Source organism: Oncorhynchus masou, chromosome 10 (assembly GCF_036934945.1).
Source record: "Oncorhynchus masou masou isolate Uvic2021 chromosome 10, UVic_Omas_1.1, whole genome shotgun sequence".
Classification (NCBI taxonomy): Eukaryota; Metazoa; Chordata; class Actinopteri; order Salmoniformes; family Salmonidae; genus Oncorhynchus; species Oncorhynchus masou.
In genome coordinates this window covers 6,308,421-6,334,823 of record NC_088221.1, presented here as the reverse complement: position 1 = coordinate 6,334,823, position 26,403 = coordinate 6,308,421, and the positions used below count along the sequence as shown (strand labels likewise).

General features: G+C 40.4%; 1 protein-coding gene across 1 annotated transcript in view; it reads right to left on the bottom strand.

The window, feature by feature from the left end:
- The window catches only part of LOC135547080 (obscurin-like protein 1), a 74,097-nt gene that overhangs the window by 22,030 nt on the left and 25,664 nt on the right, over window positions 1-26,403 (bottom strand). Inside the window, exons 8-18 of the mRNA XM_064975734.1 lie at window positions 26,041-26,316; window positions 25,517-25,789; window positions 25,085-25,360; window positions 24,607-24,882; window positions 24,103-24,378; window positions 18,471-18,746; window positions 14,160-14,432; window positions 12,613-12,879; window positions 10,764-11,030; window positions 5,586-5,698; window positions 681-834 (exon numbers count right to left, since the gene is read on the bottom strand). Coding sequence (XP_064831806.1) covers window positions 681-834; window positions 5,586-5,698; window positions 10,764-11,030; window positions 12,613-12,879; window positions 14,160-14,432; window positions 18,471-18,746; window positions 24,103-24,378; window positions 24,607-24,882; window positions 25,085-25,360; window positions 25,517-25,789; window positions 26,041-26,316 — 2,727 coding nt within the window. The remainder of the gene's footprint in view (window positions 1-680; window positions 835-5,585; window positions 5,699-10,763; window positions 11,031-12,612; window positions 12,880-14,159; window positions 14,433-18,470; window positions 18,747-24,102; window positions 24,379-24,606; window positions 24,883-25,084; window positions 25,361-25,516; window positions 25,790-26,040; window positions 26,317-26,403) is intronic.

The window sequence follows — 26,403 nt, the reverse complement described above, 5'->3', positions numbered from 1 at the left end:
TTTTAATAAAGCTTTGGTGATTAAGATTTATTTCCAAGTGGTCTCAAGAGCCAAAGCCTTTATCGACAATCTTAACTACTTTGCGATTGCATTGGGCAAAAAAAAAAACTGAATTGAGAGGAGGGGAGGCTATGCTTGGTTTTAAATCAAATTAAACTAAATTGTATTATTTAAAAGGTATACAGGCACCAAAAGCAGATTAGGGCAGTATGTTTCACGACTGGATAGGTTGCATTTACGCTTTCAAAAGTCATACTATAACCAACTCAGTTACCTCTAAAACCAGCATTTGGTTGGTCATAAATATCCCTGCCTGAAATTAGCTCTTTGGATCATATTTTTAAGGACACAAAAATTTCGATCCCGCCCATCTGAGCACAAGCGAGCTGATATAAGACAGGTAAATTGCCGAACCTGGCGTTAGGGCTGGAAAATGCTAGTGCCGCAGATTTTACATGACGAAATTGCGTTTGACACTAGCTCCGCCTTAACGCCAGCCAAAAACAAAGCCCGAACACTGTAGTGTTGCCATACTTTAACACTGAAGTGTTAACATAAAGTACAGTATATCTGATCAAACCTATAGGTGAGGCAATGAATGACTAGCAGGTTTTATTATAAGCTTAGTTAGTCATCAAAATATTGTTCATATGGGAGATTATTAAGGCGGCAGACAGTACCGTAGACCGCTATATTGCAGGATGTACTGGAGTCTCCAGCGTCACATGAGTATGTGCCAGAATCACTGACTTCACACTTCAGGATTTGGAAGTAGTGTTTTCTTCCCATAGCATAAATACGCAAATCCTTGCGTGGTTTCACCTCGATCCCATTCTGAAGATAAAACATTTTTAATTGAGAAATAGTCATCATATCCACAGAAATCTGTCAAATCATTTGAGTAAATGAATAATGTATAAGTAAACTGACCATTGTCGATGTTGTAATTTACAAACCTAGCTATTCATGGACTGCACTTCCCGTCATTGCCATTGTTATCAACATTCTACAGATGCCGCAGCATATTGATGTACAACTGATGGTTAATGCCGTTTTGAACGGTTGTTAATGACTGTTTGGTAAAAACTATACTATAGTGACCTGGAAATACAATGACATTGCTAAAGTTGACAAATAATTAGTAGGAAACAATTTTGACACCATTACGACATAGTCAAGTTTAATTTAGAGAGATGGCAATGTTGCCATGAGCTAGCAAAGTTTGTCAGAAATAGCTAGCAATACTAATGTCAGCTAGCCTCCACGGGACCGCTGTTCCTATACCGGGGCGGTTGTGTTAACGTGTGCTAATGTGATTAACATGACAGTTGTAAGTAACAGCAAACTTTCCAGACGTCTTATACGGGCAGAAAGCTTAAATGATTGTTAATCTAACTACACTGTCCACTTTATAGTAGGTATTACAGTGAAAAATACCATGCTATTGTTTGAAGAGAGTGCACAACAACAACAAAAATGATTACGGCAACTGGTTTGATACATTCACCTCTGAAGGTAAATAATGTACTGACATTCAGTAATCTTGCTCTGATTTGTCTTCCTGAGGGTCCCAGAGATAAAACGTAGCATAGTTTGGTCTGATAAAAGGAACTGGGTTATACAGTTTGAACCCCTACTGTCTCTGGCTCCACACCCACCCATTCCGGCTATCTAGATGTGTGAAAGTTAGTGTATAAGTTAATAATCCACCATCTATGACATTCCTGGGAGGATGTAAACTTAAATGTTGTATTGCCATATCATTTTTGTATGTTCTCTGTGGTTATGTACTTGAAAATGTAGCAATTGACCAATTCGGCACATTTGGGCAGACTTGGTACAAAATATTGTCCAGTATTGTAATGCTTCACTGGATCAATATGAAACTTTGCACACACACTGCTGCTATCTAGTGGCCAAAATTTAAATTGCGCCTGAACTGCAATATTATATTATGGCCTTTCTCTTGCATTTCAAAGATGATGGAGAAAAAAAAGAAATAGAAAACACGTTGTTTTGTTTGTATTATCTTTTACCAGATCTAATGCATTATATTCTCCTACATTACTTTTACATTTCCACAAACTGGTGTTTCCTTTCAAATGGTATCAAGAATATGCATATCCTTGCTTCAGGTCCTGAGCTTCAGGCAGTTAGATTTGAGTATGTCATTTTAGGCAAGAATTGAAAAAAAGGGTACGATCCTGGCGTTCTTCCCTCAATTTTAGCTAGCTAACTAAAGTAGTGCTGCATCTAAAGTCAATCTGGTGACATCACAATGATTACTAAAGATTGTCCTACTAATAATTTTGTAAGACATAGTTCTTAGGAAAAGTTTTCATCTTAATTTTAAAATGTATTTAACCTTTATTTAACTAGGCAAGTCAGTTAAGAACAAATTAATATATTACAATAACGGCCGACCCCGACCAAATCCTCCCCTAACCCGGGCGACGCTGGGCCAATTGTGCGCCGCCCTATGGGACTCCTGATCACGGCCAGTTGTTTTACAGCCCGGGATCGAACTAGGGTCTGTAGTGACGCCTCTAGCACTGAGATGCAGTGCCTTGAACCGATGCACAACTCGGGAGTGGATCTGTGGATACTATGCGGTTAGAAAGGTTAAAAATATATGGAAAACATCACAGCACAGTGAAATATATGGCACATGGAAACCAAACGAGGGTGGTCTACGGTGATAGGTGGGATGGGCTGAGAGTAGCTGAGGGGTGGGATTAAAGAGCTCATGGTCGGTAATGGTATTATTGAAAACACTACACATAATATAATGTATACCGGAGTAAAATCTAATGTATGTATACTGAACAAAAATATATATATGCAACATGTTTTGTTCCTATGTTTCATGAGCTGAAATATAAGAGCCTAGAAATGTTCCATGCGCACAAAAGCTTATTTCTCTCAAATTATGTGCACAAATTTGTTTACAGCCCTGTTAGTAAGCTTTTCTCATTTGCCAGGATAATCCAACTACCTGAATGGTGTGGTATATCAAGATGCTGATTAAACATCATGATCATTAAACAGGTGCACATTGTGCTGAGGACAATAAAAGGCCGCTCTAAAATGTGCAGTTTTGTCACGGAACACAATGCCACAAATGTCTCAAGTTTTGAGGGAGCGTGCAATTGAAATGCTGACTGCAGGAATGTCTACCAGAGATGTTGCCAGAGATGTTAATGTTCATTTCTCTATCCTTTACCACCTCCAAAGTTGTTTTAGAGAATTTGTCAGTACGTCCACCCGGCCTCACAACCTTAGACCATGAGTATGGCGTTGTGTGGGCGAGCGATTTGCTGATGTCAACATTGTGAGCAGAGTGCCCCATGGTGACGGTGGGGCTATGGTATGGGCAGGCATAAGCTACGGACAACAAACACAACTAATTTTATCGATGGCAATTTTAATGCACAAAAATAACATGATGAAATCCTAAGGCCTACTGTGAGGCCCATTTTATTTTAGCTATCTGTGACCAACTGTATTCTCAGTCATGCAAAATTCATAGATTAGGGCCGAATTAATGTATTTCAATTCACTGATTTCCTCATATGAACTGTAACTCTTTGAAATTGTTGCATGGTGCGTGAAATGTTTGTTCAGTATATTTATGTATGTACAGTGCATTTGGAAAGTATTCAGACCCCTTGATTTTTTTGGTTTGTTAAGCCTTATCCTAAAATGGATTCAAAATAATAAAATGTTTACAAATGAATTACAAATAAAATACTGAAATACCTTATTTACATAAGTATTAGACCCTTTGCTATGAGACTCGAAATTGAGCTCAGGTGCATCCTGTTTCCATTGATCGTTTCTACAACTTCATTGGAGTCCACCTGTGGTAAATTCAATTAATTGAACATGACTTGGAAAGGCACACACCTGTTTATATAAGGTTTCACAGTTGACAGTGCATGTCAGGGCAAAAACCAAGCAATGAGGTCCAAGGAATTGCCTGTAGAGCTCCGAGACAGGATTGTGTCGAGGCACAGATCTGGGGAAGGGTACCAAAAATGTCTGCAGCATTGAAGGTCCCCAAGAACAGTGGCTGCCATAATTCTTAAATGGAAGAAGTTTGGAACCACCAAGACTCTTCCTAGACCTGGCCACCTGGCCAAACTGAGCAATTGGGGAGAAGGGTGTTGGCCAGGAACGTAACAAAGAACCCAATGGTCACTGTGACAGAGCTCTAGAGCTTATCTGTGGGGATGGAAGAACTTTCAAGAAGGACAACCATCTCTGCAGCACTACACCAATCAGGCCTTTATGGTAGAGTGGCCAGACGGAAGCCACTCCTCAGTAAGGCACATGACAACCCGCTTGGAGTTTGCCAAAAGGCACCTAAAGACTATCAGACCATGAGAAACAAGATTCTCTCGTCTGATGAAACCACCATTGAACTCTTTGGCCTGAATGCCAAGCGTCACGTCTGGAGGAAACCTGGCACCATCCCTACACCGATGCATGGTGGGGGCAACATCATGCTGTGGGGATGTTATTCAGCGGCAGGGACTGGAAGAATAGTCAGGTTCGAGGGAATGGTGAACGGAGCAAAGTACAGAGAGATCCTTGATGATAACATGCTCCAGAGCGCTCAGGACCTCAGACTGGGATGAAGGTTCACCTTCCAACAGAACAACAACCCTAAGCACCAAGACAATGCAGGATTGGCTTCAGGACACGTTTCTGAATGTCCTTGAGTGGCCCAGCCAGAGTCCTGATTTGAACCTGAACATCAAACATCTTTGGAGAGTCCTGAAAATAGCTGTACAGCGATGCTCCCCATCCATCCCGACAGAGCTTGAAAGGATCTGCAGTTAAGAAAGGGAGAAACTCCCTGAATACAGGTGTGCCAAGCTTGTAGCGTCATATCCAAGAAGACTTGAGGCTGTAATCGCTGCCAAAGTTGCTTCAAGAATGTACTTGAGTAAAGGGTCTGAATACTTATGTAAATGTGTTATGGTGGTATTGTTTGTAGATTGATGAGGGGGAAAAAACTATTACATCCATTTTAGAAGAAGACTGTAACGTACCAAAATGTGGAAAAAGTCAAGAGGCCTGAATACTTTCCGTATGTATGTATGTATGTATGTATGTATGTATGTATGTATGTATGTATGTATGTATGTATGTGTGTATGTGTGTATGTGTGTATGTGTGTATGTGTGTATGTATGTATGTATGTATGTATGTATGTATGTATGTATGTATGTATGTATGTATGTATGTCTATAAACTTAGTGTACATTAAGGACCACAGCTCTTTCAATGACTAGACTGACCAGATTAATAAACAATATATATACCTCATTTTGAAATGTCATCATGTTTCCAAGCCACAGTAATGCACTTTAGACTCAATCTTAATTAACCCCTATTGAGACTGCACTGAGTAGAATGCTCAGTTGGGTATCAGTCCCAAAGCTACCGTTTAAAACAACATTGTGACGAAAAGTGCAACCCATGAATATGACTTCATGCGATGCATCATAGTATTATTGAGTGGAAGGTTGCTAACAAAATAGTGTAATTATTGGGTGGAAAGGGTATGAATTGTTTACCTTCATCCATTTCACTTCAACATGAGGCCTTGATAGCTCACAATCCATTGATGCCATAGCTGCTTCTGGAAAGCGCAAGTCCTCCAGTTTTTTAATGACTGTCACTGGTGGCTCTGAGAACAAAATGAGAACAAAATCAAGGTGAGAGAAAGAGTAGAGATGAAACTGTATAATTAGTGTGAGTCTGAAATGAGTGTGAAAACCTTTGTGTACTGTGACACTGCCTCGAGTGTGAGGTGACATGAGCACATACATATTTCACTGGCTTAAAGTTATAAAACCTTTGTATCTTTTCATTTTCATAATGTTTACGTAAAGTATCTGCCAGTTCTGACTGCATTATTTGGACTGGCAAAATCCAAGACTGGTCAAATCCATTTCTGTTGGGAAAAGTCTAAGTGTGATCCTTGGGACGTCCAACTCTGATGTCACCCCATTGAATTTGACATTTAAAATGTTTAAGGTTAACCTCTTGAAACTATAGGGGCGCTATTTCATTATTGGATAAAAAAATGTGCCAGTGTTAAGCGCAATACTTTGTCACAAAAAGATGCTCGACTATGCATATAATTGACAGCTTTGGAAAGAAAACACTCTGACGTTTCCAAAACTGCAAAGATATTATCTGTGAGTGCCCCAGAACTGATGCTACAGGCGAAACCAAGATGAAACTTCAAACAGGAAATGAGCAGGATTTTTGAGGCTCTGTTTTTCATTGTCTCCTTATATGGCTGTGAATGCTCAAGGATTGAGCCTGCCCGATCTATCGTTTCCCCAAGGTGTCTGCAGCATTGTGACGTATTTGTAGGCTTATCATTGGAAGATTGACCATAAGAGACCACATTTACCAGGTGTCCGCCCAGTGTCCTGCGCCGAAATTGGTGCGCAAACCTCAGCTGCATGTATTTTTCCATGGGATTCAGAGAAGAAAGCAGGCTTCCACGAACGATATATCAATGAAGAGATATGTGAAAAACACCTTGAGGATTGATTCTAAACAGCGTTTGCCGTGTTTCAGTCGATATTATGGAGTTAATTTGGAAAAAAGTTCGCCGTTTTGATGACTGCATTTTCGTTTTTTTTTGGTACCCAAACGTGATGTACAAAACGGGGCGATTTCTCCTACACAAAGAATCTTTCAGGAAAAACTGAACATTTACTATGTAACTGAGAGTCTCCTCATTGAAAGGTAAATGATTTTATTTGAATCCTTTTCTGGTTTTTGTGCAAATGTTGCCCGCTAAATGCTACGCTAAATGCTATGCTAGCTATCAATACTCTTACACAAATGCTTGTTTTGCTATGGTTGAAAAGCATATTTTGAAAATCTGAGATGACAGTGTTGTTAAGAAAAGGCTAAGCTTGAGAGATGCCATATTTATTTCATTTCATTTGCGATTTTCATACATAGTTAACGTTACGTTATGCAAATGAGCTTGAGGCTATAACTGGATACAGGTTTTTTTCATAGCCAAACGTGAACAAAACGGAGTGATTTGTCCTACACAAATAATATTTGTGGAAAAACAGAACATTTGCTATCTAACTGAGAGTCTCCTCATTGAAAACATCTGAAGTTCTTCAAAGGTAAATTATTTTATTTGAATGATTTTCTTGTTTTTGTGAAAATGTTTCTGGCTGAATTCTAGGCTTATAGCTATGCTAGCTATAGAAGTTAAGGGTTAAGGTTACGTTTAGGGTTAGGTAAGGGTTAAGGTTTGGGTAAATGTAAGGGTTAAAGTTAGGGTTCTGGTGGGGTCATCCCAAGGATTCCTCTTAGCAACTTAGCATATACCATTTATGTTGCACGTCCCTTTATTTAAAAGGGGATGTGGATGTGTCCCTTTAAGAAAAAGTAGCATTTGGGGAAATGTTTGGTGTACCTGGGGCTGAGAATTTATTGGCTTAAAAAGCCTCGAAATAGCCATTAAAACCTCTTAGAGATCGGGATACTTTTTTCAACATTCTGTTAAAAATCACGCAACATTTCAGCGTCCTGCTACTCATGCCAGGAATAGAGTATATGCATATGATTAGTATGTGTGCATAGACAACACTCTGAAGTTTCTAGAACTGGTTCAATGGTGTCTGTGACTATAACAGAACGAGTTCCGTGGTCAAAATCGCCAGAAAACCTGGTCACTAAATCGACGTAGAAAAAATCAATCCGCCAGTCCATGTATTGTCTATTGGAAGGAAAAATACTTAAGGCTGAGAATACAGTTCCTATAGCTACCACACAATGTCGCCAGTGTTGTGATTTCGATTCAACTAAATCGTTGGTCATCTGAGTAATAGCCACATCCGGTTGTCAAGTCCACAGCTGTAAACAATGGAACTGGAAAAGTTGACTACGTTTCCCAAACTTGTGCCTATTGAATACACATCGCTCCGTGATCAATTTGATCGTTTATTAACGTTTAGTAATAGCTAAAGTTGGATTACAGAAGTAGTTTGAAGTGTTTGTCAAAAAAACACATTTTTTAAACGCGACGTTATTTTTTTAAATTAAAAAAGTTGCCTATAAACTTTGACAAAACACTTCAGACTACTTCTGTAATCCAACCTTAGGCATTACTAAACGTTAATAAACGATCAAATTGATCACGGAGCGATCTGTATTCTATAGGCACAAGTTTGGGAAACGTAGTCAACTTTTCCGGTTCCATTGTTTACAGCTGTGGACTTGACAACCGGATGTGGCTATTACTCAGATGACCAACGATTTAGTTGAATCGAAATCACAACACTGGCGACATCGTGTGGAAGCTATAGGAACTGTATCCTCAGCCTTAAGTATTTTTCCTTCCAATAGACAATACATGGACTGGCGGATTGATTTCTTCTCCGTCGATTTAGTGACCAGGTTTTCTGGCGATTTTGACCACGGAACTCGTTCTGTTATAGTCACAGACACCATTGAACCAGTTCTAGAAACTTCCGAGTGTTTTCTATGCACACATACTAATCATATGCATATACTATATTCCTGGCATGAGTAGCAGGACGTTGAAATGTTGCACGATTTTTAACAGAATGTTGAAAAAAGTTGCCCGATCTCTAAGAGGTTTTAAGGTAGGCAGGTAAGGTAGGAGAGACAGGACCTCTATACCAGGCGGTGTCAGAGGAAGGCTGTAAAAATTGTCAAGGACTCCAGCCACCCTTGTCATAGACTGTTCTCTCTGCTGCCACATGGCAAGCGGTAACGAAGTGCCAAGTCTAGGTAAAAAAGGCTTCTTAACAACTTCTACCCCCAAGCCATAAGACTCCTGAACAGCTAATAAAATGGTAACCAAGACTATTTGCATTGTCCCCTCCCCCTCTTTTACGCTGCTGATACTCTGTTTATTATCTATGCATAGTCACTTTAACTCTACCTACATGTACATATTGCCTTGACTAACCTGTGCCCCCAACTCTGTACCGTTACCCCCTATATATAGCCTCGCTACTGTTATTTTACTGTTGCTCTTTAATTATTTGTTATTTAATTTTTTTACTTAACACTTGTTTTTTTAATTGCATTGTTGTTTAAGGGCTTGTAAGTAAGCATTTCACTGTAAGGTCTACACCTTTTTGTATTCGGCGCATGTGACAAATAAAATTTTATTTGATTATGGTTGCTGTCCTTTCAGAATCACGAACCTGTCACACACACTGAAGGCCTATAGGTTTGACACTATGCAAAATTGCCTGTAATAGATATAAAAGCTGATATTAATGTTTCAAGAAAGGAGTATATATATTTGGCCTGGCGAAGTGGTTTTATGTGGTGAATGAATGGAAGGTGATAATTATGAGTTTTTTCACTCATCTTGGCTGGTAGGGAAGAAATTAGGAGGCCTCACTGTCTGAGACCGAGTCAAGACCGAGTACAAATGTATCCTACACAACACCAAGACAAAACCAGTCTTGAGTACTACAATACTGGTATGAGTTTTTATTTTATTTATCTAACCTTTATTTAACTAGGCAAGTAAAGTTAAGAAGAACAAATTCTTATTTACATTGACAGCCTACCCCAGCAAAACCCTAACACAGACATCACTGGGCCAATTGTGCACCACCATATGTGATACGGCCTGGAATTGAACCAGGGTCTGTAGTGATGCCTCTAGCACTGAGATGCACTGACTTAGACCGCTGCGCCAGTCAGGAGCCCCAGAGTTAACAGAATATGAACTTATAACAGTGAGATTTTCACTGGACAGTTGCTTTAATATCACTTTGCTTTTATTGCTCTCATACTGAAAGTATTTCCTCAAACCTTTAAATTGTAACTCATTTGTTTGAGATCAAAGTTGATTCATACAGAGCTGTTTACCAGTATGAATCATTTGAAAAGTGAAAGTGCTCTCCTGCTAACTTAAAATCTCAACTACAATGTCCTCTGACAGTTAACAAGCCAAACTGAACGCCTGACACAAATTTGGGAGCACTATACTTAGTACACACGCTCTGCACCACAACATCATCAGTACAATAGCCTGTGTTTTAGTGTTAAGACATGTTTGGTATGGCAACTGAACTATTTACTGGGATGACATTTTAATCCAATTGTCATCCTTGATTTCAGAACCCTGGCTCAATTGGATGGGACGTATTGAGTGACTCTGTATAAGGGAGAGATTACTTTACAGTGTGAGGTTACGTTAGGGAGTGACTGAAAAGACCAAGTAATGATGTATAGTACGTGGCTATTTTGTATTTGTAACATGAGGCGCAGTAAGAACGGTAGCAGAGCAGTCACTCCATTTCTTTATCATGCCGTCGCTTATTCTGACATTGACAAAAACAAACTTGTCATTAAGCCTTACAAGCCCTGGCTGGCAGACCCCAGTGGAGTAGACAACACGAGAATTCAGGCTTTCCTAGAATTGTATATGACACCTCGGCATCAAAAGCTTTGGTGTCAAATACATATTCTCATTCTGTATTGCATACACACCCTCACACTCTGCTTGTAACACTACTATATAAAGCCGTTGTCTGTAAATCTTTTGTGATAATTGCATTTGATTTAGAAAAAGCGTTGTGACATAAAATATTGTTATTTTGAGAACCGATGCTGAATCAGAAAGACACTGCTGTTTGTGTACACTGAATGTGGCCAGGCTGCCCACTCTGACAGCAAACTAGTGTACTGTTGCTGTCTGACCATCTATGTCCGTGCCCTACCTTTAACAATGAGCCTTGCAGATGATTTCACATTTTCCGCAGATAACACAAATGTGCCTGTGTCGTCCAAGGTGAGGTTGGAGATGGTGAGGCTGTGGACACACCCTTTGGCACTCATGCGCCAGTGGTTGTTGGGCTTTAGCTGGTTCCCATCTTTTAGCCAAGTGGCTTCTACATTGCTGTGAGACAGCTCCACCTCGAAGGATGCTGTTTCACGTTGAATGGTTTGGATGTCAGTGAGTCCTCTCCGAATTGTAATTTTTCTGGCTGTAGGGAGAAAATGGTATTGTAGCCAAAGGCAATAATAACAACAATAATCACTTAATTAGTAAGTTAATCATATAAATCATGTAAATCATCTATAACAGGGGTAGGCAACACCTGTCCTGGAGTGCCTCAGGCACTCACTGAACTGATCAATTAGCTCAGTTGGTCAGGTGTGGTGTCTAGTTGGAATAGAATCCAGCAGTACCTGCGATAATCCAGAAACAGGGTTGCCTACCCCTGATCAATAATTAAATCAACAGATTTAGATGTTGCATGTTTGACAGGGACAAACAAAGAAATCATGTGTATGATGCCGTTTTTATATCAGCAGTTGCTTTTACCGTAGCCCGGCCTAGACCCCAAAGAGCAAGCAGAAGCAGAAGCAGAAGCAGTGGCACATTGGCTAGGAAAACCTCTAGAAGGAAGAAACCTAGAGAGGAACTTGGCAAAAAGGGACTCGATATATACCTTTTTTTTTGTATATGGTTTTAACTTCCCTTATAGAAGTGTTTTATTCAATCATCTCTTATTTCATGTATTATTTCATCTCTAGAAGCATTCCATACAATATGATCCCTCTGCAAATACTACAAATAGCAAATCCAAAGGCTATTTCTTAGCATTTATTTTCATGTTTCTTCCATTTTCATATAGAACGTCACTATAACAGAAGATATGTTACAGTATGTGTGATACAGACAGACAAATAAAACATGTAGCCAGTTGGAATGAAAGAATCAAGTCTTTTTATCATTCAAAAACAGTACTTTACACCAAAGCCTGTTTCAAATCTGCCAACATTTTACTTATTCTAACACAGATATGCATTCCCCAAGGAGAAGAAGCATTCATTTCTTAGACTTGATGACAACAAACTCGATTTTGAAGGCCAGTGCATAAATTTAGACGCAATGAGAGAAGATCCAAATTCATAAGCGGTGCCAACAGCAGCCGAAGTCCAGACTTACCCCTTCCCAACCAAGCTGCTGCTGAAAAGACAAGCTCTATCTCACCCGCACCTCACAGCACTAACTCACCCACAAAACAAGTAAGAACAAAAGAGCTACAGTACATCTTAACTATTAGACCCTTTGGGGTTAAATAAGCCCTTAGACATAGCTCGACTCTGCAATAGTAAGCAAAGAGAACGCTCTCAGAGAGCTGTGCTTGTGTGAATGTAATCCTAGTGCTCGTCTGATAACATCTATATCTTCAGTGCCAAGCAAAAGGGGCTTAAATAGTTCCTGACGAGTACTTCCTTATAGCCTCCAATCTGATTCCCCTTTGACACGCTTAATGAAATCATTATGGCTCCAGTGATCCTGTGTCAATACACAAATCTGCTCCCTGAGAACCAGAGGGTGGGCTAGCGGTCTGTCTGTGCGTCACCTGTTTGCAGCCATCACCATGGAGGAACAAGTGCCCACCCCGGTCCCATTCGTTCAAATTACTCTTACTCAGTTATTGACGTTGCTCCAAAAGCAACAACGGCAACAACAGGGGCAGCGTGCGAAAGCGATGTTGCCGGCAACGGAGGTAAACAAACAACAACAGCGCATAGTGACAACACGTGCGCACTCACGTTCCACGATGAGTTGGGCTTGCGTGCGGTCGTGGAGAGTTTCGCAACTGTAGGTGCCCCGGTCAGAAAGGGCGAGCTTGTGGATGGTGAGGCTCCGTCGCCGGCACTTTTGCTTCAGGGTGAACTTTGGCCCCGGGTGGATGACTACACCCTGCCTCATCCATTGCACCTCTCCAGAGTCGAGACCCACCTCCACCTCCAGGGTAGCCTCCCCGAATTGCTCAGCCACAACGGGCACCATGTTTTTGGTGAACAACACTTGTTGTTCTGAACAGATATACCCACAATTACTGTGTGTGTGTGTGTGTGTGTGTGTGTGTGTGTGTGTGTGTGTGTGTGTGTGTGTGTGTGTGTGTGTGTGTGTGTGTGTGTGTGTGTGTGTGTGTGTGTGTGTGTGTGTGTGTGTGTGTGTGTGTGTGTGTGTGTGTGTGTAAAGCAACTGGTATCACACAAGTATTATATTTGAACTCCAAATGACATTAAACTACATATCCAGACTGCCATACACAAAGTGAAAAAAGAGCGCTTTGTAAGCTACATTATTACTATATAAAGATTCTAATAAAATTATATGATAAATAAACAAAAATGTAGCACAAGTTCTGTTAAGGAGAGGCGATTCAATCATCTTAATAGTCCTGATTTCCTAAGTGTTGTGGCATGTCTCCGGCACCATTTGTCTCTGTCAGTTACCCCAGGAATTCTAACAGGAGACGCTGCTAAGCGCTAGCCGTCAAAGGCGCCCCTTCAACAATTTGATCTTGCCTGAAGAGGTCATTATTTATTGAAAATATGTTGTGGCATTAAGGAGGCTTTCCAAGAGCACACTGTTGCACTCATTCCCCCAATAGTTATAAAGAGGGAAGGGGAGGCAAGGATGATGAAAGTCATTTTTGCCAAAGCTCACTTCAAAATGACTTCAAGGAATCAACAGTTGTATAAAGTTATTGCAAATGTCGAATGACAATTACAATTAAATGTCTCTAAAACATTGACATACACTGTTGTTCAATGGTCTCAACAGCGCAACTATGAGAATCAAGGGAAATTAATACAATTAATAAAAGTTTTGGGGGGACATTTCAATTTCCTAATTAATCAGGGAAAATAACATCTTGTCAAACTCTAAATATATAATCATAAGAGCACAGTCATGGGGTTACTTATCAATTTAAAGGTGCTCTGTTTGTTGTATGATATTTATATGTTGGTTAGCTTAGAAAAACCTGAAATAGCTTAGCAATACTTTCTTATCTCATCATCATTTAAATAAGACATCCATTGTTTTCAACCTCCAAGAATGAGAATAAGGAAGATGCTGCTGTTTGAAGGGTGACATTCCAGGAAAAACAAGCAACTTTACTAGCTTCAAATGCCATTCTAAAATTATATTTTTATCCCGTGGGATTCTTTTTCTTTACTACTACAAATATATCGTTGACATTTAGGTCTATTTGTAGGTGGAATTGTTGCGTATAGCACATTTAAAACTGGACCAGAATATCTTGAGTACCAAGCTAGCACAATGTTTACCAATGGTGTCTCACCTTGAACCTGGAGGTTTGCTTCAGACACCAGCCCTTCTGCCTCGGCAGTCACCGTGGCGCAGTCTGAGACCTGGCAGTTGTAAATGCACAGCATGTGGCACAGTCCATTACTTGAAATGACAAACCTCTCATTTGGAGCTATAGGCCGGCCGTTCAGGCTCCACACTAGCTGCGTGTCCTCTGGCGAAACCACACACTTAAATGTAGCATCTTCCCCCTCCAGTACAGTGATATTGTGCAGCTCTGCGATAATCTCGACAGTAGGTGGAGGCACTAAGGGATAGAACATGAAAAAGACATAGAATAATAACACACAGGGTTGATTTGCAATGAATATCATTGAGACACTGTATCATTCTTTCAAATCCTAACATGAGATCCATGCGCTTAACTCACACAAATTCTGCGTAAATCATGCAATGAGAGGTCAATGGGCGGTATGAAAACAGTACACAACTTAATTTGTTGCAAAGCCTTGCTTGGAAACGTGTTTACTCTCAAAGGATTTGTCCCATTGAGAGATAAAGGTTCAATGCAGCTTTTTTTTAAATCTTAGTACCAAATCATTTCTGGGTAACAATTAAGTAGTTTACTATGATTGTTTACAATGAAAAAGGTTTAAAAAAAATAAACAAAAATAGCTTCTTAGCAAATGTCAATTTGTCATGCAAGAATTTTGCCAGGACTGTCTTGGAGTAAGTAGTCTGAGTGGGGAGGGGAAAACTGAAAATTAGCTGTTATTGGCAGAGAAGTTTGGAACGCACTTTCTTTTTGGTCTATGACCTAATTTACTGTATTTTAATTACCTGTATTGTCTAGATGTTGAATGTTTGTGAAGTCTTGATTGTGTTTGTTTGTAATGTCTTGTTAATTTGTGTTGGACCCCAGGAAGATTAGTTAGCATGATGGTGTTAGCTAATGGGGACCCTAATAAAAAAAAATGTAAAACACAAAAATATCACCATGGAAGGCCAAAACTACATCCCACAAAAACATATCAGGCAGCTTTTTTAAACAGCTCTTACACTAAAGGGGCATAGTCAAAAGTTTCACAATTTCACAGTATTATTCCAACCTCATAGTGTGGAAATATATGTATACACAGTACCAGTCAAAAGTTTAGACACACCTACTCTTTCAAAGGTTTTTCTTTATTTTTACCATTTTTAGAATAATAGACATCAACACTATGAAATAACACATATGGAATTATGTAGTAACCAAACAAGGGTTAAACAAATAAAATTATATTTTATATTTGAGATTCTTCAGAGTAGCGTTGATGACAGCGTTGCACACTCTTGGCATTCTCTCAACCAACTTGATGAGGTAGTCATCTGTAATGCATTTCAATTCCCAGGTGTGTCTTGTTAAAAGTTAATTTGAGGAATTTCTTTCCTTCTTAATGCGTTTGAGCCAATCAGTTGTGTTGTGACAAGGTAGGGGTGGTATACAGAAGATAGCCCTATTTGGTAAGATACAAAGTCCATATAATGGCAAGAACAGCTCAAAGTTGCCAGCCTCAGAAATTGTACCTAAATAAATGCTTCACAGAGTTCAAGTAACAGACATGTCTCAACATCAACTGTTCAGAGGAGACTGCGTGAATCAGGCCTTCATGGTCAATTGCTGCAAAGAAACAACTACTAAAGTACACCAATAAGAAGAAGAGACTTGCTTGGGCCAAGAAACACGAGCAATGGACATTAGACCAGTGGAAATCTGTCCTTTGGTTAGATTTTTGGTTCCAACTGCTGTGTCTTTGTGAGACGCAGAGTAGGTGAACAGATGATCTCCGCATGTGGGGTTCCCACCATGGAGGAGGAGGAGATGTGATGGTGTGGGGGTGCTTTGTTGGTGAGACTGTCTGTGATTCATTTAGAATTCAAGGCACACTTAACCAGCATGGCTAGCACAGCATTCTGCAGCAATACGCCATCCCATCTGGTTTGCTTTTAGTGGGACTATCATTTGTTTTTCAACAGGACAATGACCCAACACACCTCCAGGCTGTTTAAGCGCTATTTGACCAAGAAAGAGAGTAATCGAGTGTAGCATCAGATGACCTGGCCTCCACAATTGTCCGACCTCAACCCAATTGAGATGGTTTGGAGTAGGACTGTAGAGTGAAAGAAAAGCAGCTAACAAGTGCTCAGCATACTGTATGTGGGAACTCCTTCAAGACTGTTGGAAAAGCATTCCAGGTGAAGCTGGTTGAGAGAACACCAAGAGTCTGCAAAGCTGTCATCAAGGCAAAGGCTGGCTGCTTTGAAGAATCTCAAATATAAAATATATTTAGAAATGTTTAACCCTCACATGATTCAATGTGTGTTATTTCATAGTTTTCATGTCTTCACTGTAATTATACAATGTTAGTGTCACGAATCCCGCTTCCTGAGTCTGTGTTTGCCTGTGTTTCTGTCCTGGAGTGTGTTTCCGGTGTCCTGGAACGCACCCTGTCTGGTTGCCGGGCGAATTAGCTTGTTGGGAGATCGATGTTCACCCGCACCTGTATTACACCAGTAATCTGCGCACCTGTCCTGATCATCACTTCTCCCCTTCAAAAGCTCTGACCTGACATCCATTCCCTGCCGGATCGTTAGCCATGAACAGTATGTCGTGCCATAGTATCAGCCTCAAGTTTGATAGAATTTGTTTTGTTTTTTACGTATTGCTTGCCTTAAACTTACCTCCGTTTGTTCTGTCTTCAGTTACTCACCTGGATCATTTACCCCATTCCCGCCTGGTCGTCGGAGAATTCCGCTACCCCATTGGATCCACCTATTTACTCCCATCAACTCACCACCGCTGCCCGCTACGCCACCTGGATATATCTACCCATTCATATTCACTTGTAAATAAATACTCACCTTCTTCCTACTCTCCTTGTCCTGGTCTGCTTCTGGGTTCGATTTTGAAAGAACGTGACAGTTGGAAATAGTACAAATAAAGAAAAACCCTTGAATGAGTAGGCGTCCAAACTTTTGACTGGTACTGTGTATAAAACATAGTAAAATCACGCTTTTTAACTTCACTGGGCCTTTTACATAATGTGAGTCATGCTGGCTTCACGTGCTCGTTGGATATAGGAAACTGGAAAGCGGTTAGTCCGACATGATTGTATTCAAGTGCTTTTGGAGTCGCAACAATTCTTCAACCAATAAAATTTTAGCTAGCTTTATAAGCATGCTAACATTGCTTATAATAAAGTTAGCTAGCTTGCTTAACATTGACTATATGTTCAGACTAGCTATTTTATACATATTGATGAGGTTGTAATATTTTGGTTGAATAGGTAAAAAAAAAAGGTCAGAGGTGAAATGTCAGGTAACATTTTCTCAGTTTCCCACTTGTAATTCCAACTTGGAGGATCATTCAAGTGAAATTCCCACTGGGAACTAGGAGCATCTGATAATTCCGATAGCACATGAGCATAGCATTAGACATGCGCTGACATTAAAAACTAAGTTTGATTTATATGATTATCACCCAATAATGTTAATTTAGTTATTTCAAATATTAGCATAACCGTAACTGCCCATATCCTTACTTTCTACGCCGACAGTGGCAAATGTCTTATCGTCTGTGGATTCACAGACATATTCCCCAGCATTGTCTAGCATTAGCTGGTGGATAGTGATGCTTCGTTCCCGACCCTGTGCCCTTATCGTATGTCGACGGCTGGGCTTAATCTCCTGGCCATCTTTTAGCCACTGAACATCTCCTTTAGGTTTGTTGACCTCACACCTCAGGGTAAGGGTACTGTCCTTCAGGGCTACGATATTCTGCAGAGGTCTGGAGAATTTCACTTTCATTTCTAGCAAAACAAGTTTAATAATCAGTTTTCCAGTTATGGCAGCATAAATACTGTGTTTAACTATGTTAAACCTTATTCTTAGGCATTTTGTCCAAAAAATCTTACCTTTGACCTGGACAATGAAATACATTTCATCCGTGTTGATGTTACAGACAAACCCTCCACTATCTGATAGTTTCAGGGGGTTGATGGTGAGGGTGTGCATTTTACCCACATTGGAGATGTGAATATTATCCCCATTCAATAGTTCACCATCTTTAAGCCATCGCACATAGGCTTGCTCCCGGTTCACCATGGCACACAGTGTCACACTTTCATTTTCGTAGCCAGAGATGGTGGTTCTGGCTTGTTTGTTCACAAACTTGACTGGGGGCTCTGAGGAGTAAAACATAATTTGAACATGGCATCTTGTGACTTTTATGTTTATGTCATGTCAATAACATAGGTATGTTTTTGTAATTTATTACATGCATTGAAAATGTAAACACTTTTACCTTGGACCTCAACTATGGTTACCATTTTGTCATTGATGGCATCCAATATGTACTCTCCAGAGTCCGAGGGCTGAAGTCCTGACAAAACAAGTTTCCTGGTGGCACCATCACTGTCTATGTGAGTGCGAGCGTCTGAACTCAGTAACTTTCCATTCCAAAGCCACTGGACAGTGGCATTCGGACAAGATATCTCACACTCCAAGACGAGTTTGTCGCCTGCGACCAGGCTATGATGTTCTGGGTTACCCGAGTTGCCAATGATGGTCACAGGGGGTTCTAAGGAGAAAAACAACAGTCTCATTTTATTACCACTTTAATTAAATTGAAATCTCCCAATTTTTCTACTTCATATTCATCATCTCCAGCCCCACCCCAACATCAACACGTGAAAATGACTGCACTCTACGTTTTGTAATAAAAAGATAGAGACCACATGAAACAAAAGTGTTTCTGGATGATGTAGGAAGCACTTGTTTTCTGGTTAGCATCAAGTGATTTTAACCTGTTCAGAATAAAGGTTCTAACCTGTTTGGCTATGCCTGGATAAGATAATTTCCTAAAGAGTGCCATGAACAATACCTAGCTCTGATCTGATCTTCACATTTCAGGTTCATTTATTTATGAGATGTAGTAACTTTTCACCACTTTACTAGCAAATAGTACAAATATGATAAATGATGAAAATGTGATGATCTCATATGCTATGAACAGAAAAAAAGGCTGAATAGGGTCTTAAATATTTTCTAAATCATGTAAGTACACTGCATTACCAAACGTATGTGGACACCTGCTCTTTTGAACATCTCATTTTAAAATCATGGGCATTACTATGGAGTTGGTCCCCCCTTTTCTGCTATAACAGCCTCCAATCTTCTGAGAAGGCTTTCCACTAGATGTTGGAATATTGCTGCAGGGATTTGTTTCCATTCAGACACAAGAGCATACGTGAGGGCAGGTACTGATATTGGGCGATTAGGCCTGGCTCTCAGTCGTCGTTCCATTTCATCCCAAAGGTGTCCGATGGGGATGAGGTCAGGGCTCTGTGCAGGCCAGTCAATTTCTTCCACACCGATCTCGACAAACAATTTCTGTATGGACTTCACTTTGTGCACGGGAGTAATGTCATGCTAAACAAGGAAAGGGCCTTCCCCAAACTGTTGCCACAAATTGGAAGCACAGAATCATCTAGAATGTATTTGTATGCTGTAGCGTTAAGATTTCCCTTCACCGGAACTAAGAGACCTAGCCCGAACCATGAAAAAGAGCCCCAGACAATTATTGCTCCTCCACCAAACTTTACAGTAGGCACTATGCATTGGGGCAGGTAGCATTCTTCTGGCATCCACCACATCCAGATTCGTCCAGATAGTGAAACGTGATTCATCACTGCAGAGAATGTGTTTCCACTGCTCCAGAACCTAATGGTGGTGAGCTTTACACCACTCCAGCCGACACTTGGCATTTAGTATGGTTATCTTAGGCTTGTGTGCAGCTGCTCGGCCATGGAAACCCATTTCATGATGCTCCCGACTATAAAAACAAAGAGAGTCGCACACTCCATATTTATAACATCCCAGTAATTTATTGGGTAAAAAAACACCAATGTTTCGGCATCCTTGTGCCTTCTTCAGGGTATTGTCATGAATGCTTGAATCAGGTTATGTAGCCAAACAGTGCAATTAGTGCAACCAATGACAATAGGTAAGCGGTGTGTCATAATTTCTACATTGATCAGAATTAATTGAGCTAAATTGTTAAAAGACAATAACCTACAACATATTGAATATATTATGCCATTGTTATCATTAGCATTAGCATAACATTAGCATCAACAATTTAATTTCACTTATTAAATATTTCCAATTTCATTCAAAAAATTCTTACATGTAATCTTTTGGTTCAACCATAATGCATAATAAGCATCATCAACAGGGTGAACATACGGGTGTACTCTGATGAGCTGTAGAAAGAATACATTCATTGACAAGACCTAATCACCGAAAATACAATTGGTCATACAAAGGGCCAGAGATCAAAGTCAATATTCAGACCACTAGGGGTCAATGTTTTTAAATAGGATATCAAGTAGCCCTCCCTCTGTAGTTGTAGGATCTCAATGTTATTGTGTATTTGAGGAGGAGTTGGGGTGGTTAGCTTCAACAAAGTGAGCTGCTACTGGATAGTCAGTGATCTTACACCTGATTGAGCTGCCGTGTTCAGCTATGCATTATTTAATTGTCTTTTTGTTTGTACTACGTAGGCTTTCCCACATGTACAGGGATTTTTCGGCCCGTATTTAGGTGTCTGGAGAAGAATGTCTTTGTAGTGCTATTGTACTGTGTGCATGAGCAATATTTGTAGTTCCCATTTGTAATGGAGGTCAGTGGCTGAGTGTCAGTGAATGAGTGTCTGAGTGGCCAGGTCAGATCTAACCAATCTATCCCCAATATTGCGACCATGGTTATAGACCACCAGTGGGGGCTCCTTGAAGAGGTATGCAATTTTTTTGTCTGATTGCAGAATATGCCAGTGCTTTTTCAGGATTGCTTTCATTTTCTCCAAACACTTGATGTACTTAGTGCAAAACACTGTTGTGTTGTTTTTCTTCTTTGGTTTAATTTTGAGCCAGTTCCTCTCTTGGTTTTTGAGATATTTTCATCATTGCAGCATTAAGAGGTTTGTCTTCATAGCCTCTCATTTTGAATGTATCTTTCATGTTCTTATTATTACTGTAAAAATCTGACTGGTGGCCACAGATTCTTTTAACCCTGGATAACTGGCTATATGGTAGATCATTCTTGAGGGAAAGGGGATGCATACAATCCGCACGTAGCAGGGTATTGGGGTCTGTGGGCTTTGTGTATGAATCTGTATGTAATGCATCATTATCTTTGATGATCAATAAGTCCAGTTAATGTATTTTTATCTCATCAATCTGCATGGTGAATTTGAGATATTCAGAGATCCAGAGTTTGGAATTCAATTAGTTCCTGCTGACTTCCTTCCCAGAGAACAAAGACGTCATCTATGTATCTCTTCCATAGGATGATTTTAGAAAGGTGGTGTGTCTCTGCTTTGTAAATGAGTGTTTCCTCAAATTGTCCCACATACAGGTTCACATAGTTGGGTACAAAAGGGGAGTTCATGGCTACACCACGAATTTGAAGGAACAAGTCTGACTCAAAGATGAACAGTTCTTGTGCTGAAGTTGCTTCCAGAGGAAGTTTGGAACTCGGTAGTGAGTGCTCCAACCGATTCTTAGGTGCCACACGCTTCAGCACTCGGCGGTACCATTCCGTTGTGCTCCTAGACGTTTAAACTTCACAATAACTGTACTTACAGTTGACCAGGGCAGAAATTTGATGAACTGACTTGTTGGAAAGGTGAAATCCTATAACGGTGCGACGTTGAAAATCACTTCAGTTAGGCCATTCTACTGCCAACATTTGTTCATGGAGATTGCATGACTGTGTGCTCGAAATAACCAAATCCACTAATTTGAAGGGGTTTCCACATGTTTTTGTACCGTACATACATACATACACACATTTGAAGTCGGAAGTTTACATGCACATAGGTTGGAGTCATTAAAACTCATTTTTCAACAACTCCACAAATTGGTTAGGACTTACAAAGTTATCTACTTTGTGCATGACACAAGTGATTTTTCCAACAATTGTTTACAGACAGATTATATCACTTATAGTTCCCCGTATCACAATTCTAATGGGTCAGAAGTTTACATTCACTAAGTTGACCGTGCCTTTAAACAGCTTGGAAAATTCCAGAAAATGATGTCATGGCTTTAGAAACTTCTGATAGGCTAATTGACGTAATTTGAGTCAATTGGAGGCGTACCTGTGGATGTATTTCAAGGGCAAGTCTGGTTCACCCTTGGGAGCAATTTCCAAATGCCTGAAGGTACCGGTTTCATCTGTACAAACAATAGTACGCAAGTATAAACACCATGGGACAAGGCAGCCTTCATAACGTTCTCAGGAAGGAGATGCGTTCTGTCTCGTAGAGAACGTACTTTGGTGCGAAAAGTGCAAATCAATCCCAGAACAACAGTAAGGGACATTGTGAAGATGCTGGAGGAAACAGGTACAAAAGTATCTATTCCCACAGTAAAACAAGTCCTACATCAACATAACCTGAATGGCCGCTCAGAAAGGAATAAGTCACTGCCATAAAGAAGCCAGACTACGGTTTGCAACTGCACATGGGGACAAAGATCGTACTTTTTGGAGAAATGTCCTCTGGTCTGATGAAACAATAATAAAGCTGTTTGGCCATAATGACCATCATTAGGTTTGGAGGAAAAGGGGGAGGGTTGCAAGCCGAAGACAACCATCCCAACCGTGAAGCACGTGGGTAGCAGCATCATGTCGTGGGGGTGCTTTGCTGCAGGAGGGACTGATGCACTTCCCAAAATAGATGGCATCATGAGGTAGGACAATTATGTGGATGTATTGAAGCAACATCTCAAGACATCAGTCAGGAAGTTAAAGCTTAGTCGCAAATGGGTCTTCCAATTGGACAATGACCCCAAGCATACTTCCAAAGTTGTGGCAAAATGACTTAAGGACAACAAATGCAAGGTATTGGAGTGGTCATAACAAAGCCCTGACCTCAATCCAATAGAACATTTGTTGGCAGAACTGAAAAAGCATGTGCGTGCAAGGAGGCTTACACACCTGACTCAGTTACACCAGCTCTGTCAGGAAGTAAAAATTCACCCAACGTATTGTGGGAAGCTTGTGGAAGGCTACCCAGAACGTTTGACCCAAGTTAAACAATTTAAAGGCAATGCTACCAAATACTAATTGAGTGTATGTAAACTTCTGACGCACTGGGATGAAATAAATAAAAGCTGAAATAAATAAATCTCTACTATTATACTGACATTTCACATTCTTAAAATAAAGTGGTGATCCTAGCTGACCTAAGACAGGGAGTCTTTACTTGGATTAAGTGTCAGGAATTGTGTAAAACTGAGTTTAAATGAATTTGGCTAGGGTGTATGTAAACCTCTGACTTCAACTGTATATGGGTGATTGGAAATGATGCAGACAATTACATTGATCAAAGCTACAATCTATCTGTAATATTAAAGCTGATCTACCCCCTCAATTAAAAAATGTAATTAAATAATAAATAAACGGGGCTCTCAGACACAACAGTCAGGAAGTTAATAGGCTTTACAGGGACTGATTCATTAAGCAAATTGCCTTGATAAAACAATTCAAATAAACAGATCAGGGACTTTACTCTTTTAACCCACTATGAGCAGGCAAAGGTTAGTAAAGTCCCCCCCCCTTGCTTTCTCAAAGTTAGTAAAAATCATGATGCACACCAGATGATGGCGGTAACACTTGTCTTCCTCTATCTTTTTCACTACAAAACATAGAAATGTGCTGTTTTCACATATGTTGATGTTGGAGTGGTGCTGGAGATGATGAATATGAAGTTGACATGTGTATTTATTTCTCTGTTAACTAACACAAACATGCAATGCTTCATGAAGCCTTCATAAACCTTTCGTAAGAACTATATAGACAGGTCAGAATTTTTTTAGAATGTGACGTTACATAAACAAGATAGCATGAACCTACGAAACAAGAGTTTGTACCTTTCACGGTGATACAGAACACCATCTTATCATCCCCGGCATCACAGGTGTACTCTCCAGAGTCGTCGATCTCAGCATTTAAAACCACCAGTGAACGGAAAACACCCTGCTCCTCACTACAGTAGCGCTCATTGTCATCAATTTTTTTGTTGTCTTTGTACCAGACGACCATGCAGTTGGCTCTTGAAAGCTCACACCCTAAGACAATGTCATCTGATGCGAAGAACTGCTTTTGAGTATTCACATCATTTTTGCTCAGGATCTTTACAGGTGTCTCTGAGAAACAGCAAGAAAGCAAGTGAAGGGTACTTTAAATGGCATCTGAATGGAGTAACAAAGTGAAAGGTACTCTAATGGGCAGCTGTATGGAGTAACATGAAGTTAAAGGTACTCTAATGGGCATCTGTATAAGAGTAACATGAACAGTGACAAAGCAAGTGAAAGGTTCTGTAATAGGCAGTTGTATGGACTAACAGGAATATGTGATTCAATGTATATATCTACCTTTGATCTTGACCTGGAAGTCCATCACATCATCCTTGGCGTCACAGACATATTGCCCAGCGTCCTCCAATGTCATGGAGTGGATGGTTAATTGCCGCATGACGCCATCCTCAATAACGGTGACATTGCTGCTCTCTTCCATTTCCTCCCCATTCTTCTTCCAGCTTACAGTGGCATTTGATCTGGACACCTCACAGTCAAGAACCAAAGAATCTCCAACAAACATCTCGACCCGACTTGCCATCTTTCTTGGGCGTACGAAACGGACAGGAGGATCTGTGCATAAAAAATAATCACTTAAAAATTAAGCATCTCTTCAGCAGTAAAGGGGTTTCTTCTTGTGACATATGATGCACTCTGCACCAGCAACAGATCACTAAGGCACCATTAATAAGTCAACACTCATAAGTAATCTGTCTGTTTCTACTTTGGATATCAAGTGCCCTTGAAAAAAGTATATGATAGTAGACATCATCACCTGCAATGTTGACAAAGAACGTCATGTTGTCATCAGCCGTATCGCACACATATTCGGCTGAATCTTTGACTGTGGTCTCAGGTATAATGAGTCTCCTGTAGACCCCATCCACCTCTAAGATGAGGTTGTCATTTTCCTCCACCTCAAGCCCGTCCCTATACCAGCGCACCACAGCATTGGGCCTTGAGATCTCACAGCTCAACACCATCCTCTCAGATGTTTGCTGGCAGAGCTCCATTTGCGACTGACTTGGAGATATAATTTGTACTGGAGGCTCTAGAAAAAGACAGCACCGACAATGCATCAAGACATGCAGTATGACCTTATTGTTTGAGTAAATAGTGATCTCGTGACAGAGAAAGCCAGTTACTACAGCAAGCATTGTGAACCTGCATGAAAACAAGATGTTATGCTCTTGATTGCTCTCCTTACCTGTTATGCTGAGATTAAAGAATATTGAATCATCAGCCGTGTCACAGACATATTCGCCAGAGTCTTCGACTCCACTACAAAGAATCTTCAGTCGCCTGTAAGGGCCCTCAATCTTAAGTTTAATGTTTTCGCTTTCTTGCAACTTTTGCCCATCCTTGAACCAGTTTACGACACCATTTAGACGTGAGAGTTCACAGCTGAGAATGATCTCCTCCGGCACATGCCGATCAAGGTGGACATCTTCTTTAGGGTATACAATCATCACTGGTGGCTCTGTAGATGACACAGAGTTACGTGAGTGAGAGCATCACAGCAAGCATGACATCTCAGTATCACAAGTCATAGCATAGTCTTCAAAGCGCAATTCACAATTGCCAAATGCTTGTTTTACAGTTAGTCACATAGCTTATGAATGCAGTATGCCACTAGATTATGAATCATTCACAAAAATGATATTCTGTAGGTTTGATTTGATCTTGTACTTCATTCATAGTAAGAATGAAATGTCCTTGCTAAGTCATTACCTCGTATGTTAACCTTGAACATTAAAGCTCTGTCTCCGGCACGACATGTGTATGTCCCAGAGTCTGACAGCTGAGCTGACTGGATGGTCAGCATCCTAACAGTGCAATCTGCTTGTACAGCAATGTTGTCACTAGACTGTGTTTCAACCCCATCTTTGTACCACTGGACAATGGCGTCAACCCTGGAAACCTCACAGGACATAACAAGACGATCTTGTTCCACAACACTTTTGAAGAGGTCTTCCTCAGGGATATCAACAAACGTCACCGGAGGTGCTGCAGAAAGCAATTCAAATGGTTCAGTGGAGTGAAATAACAAGAGAAGTCTTATTAGATGTAAAAGGCCTGCTTTGTGCAGGTTAA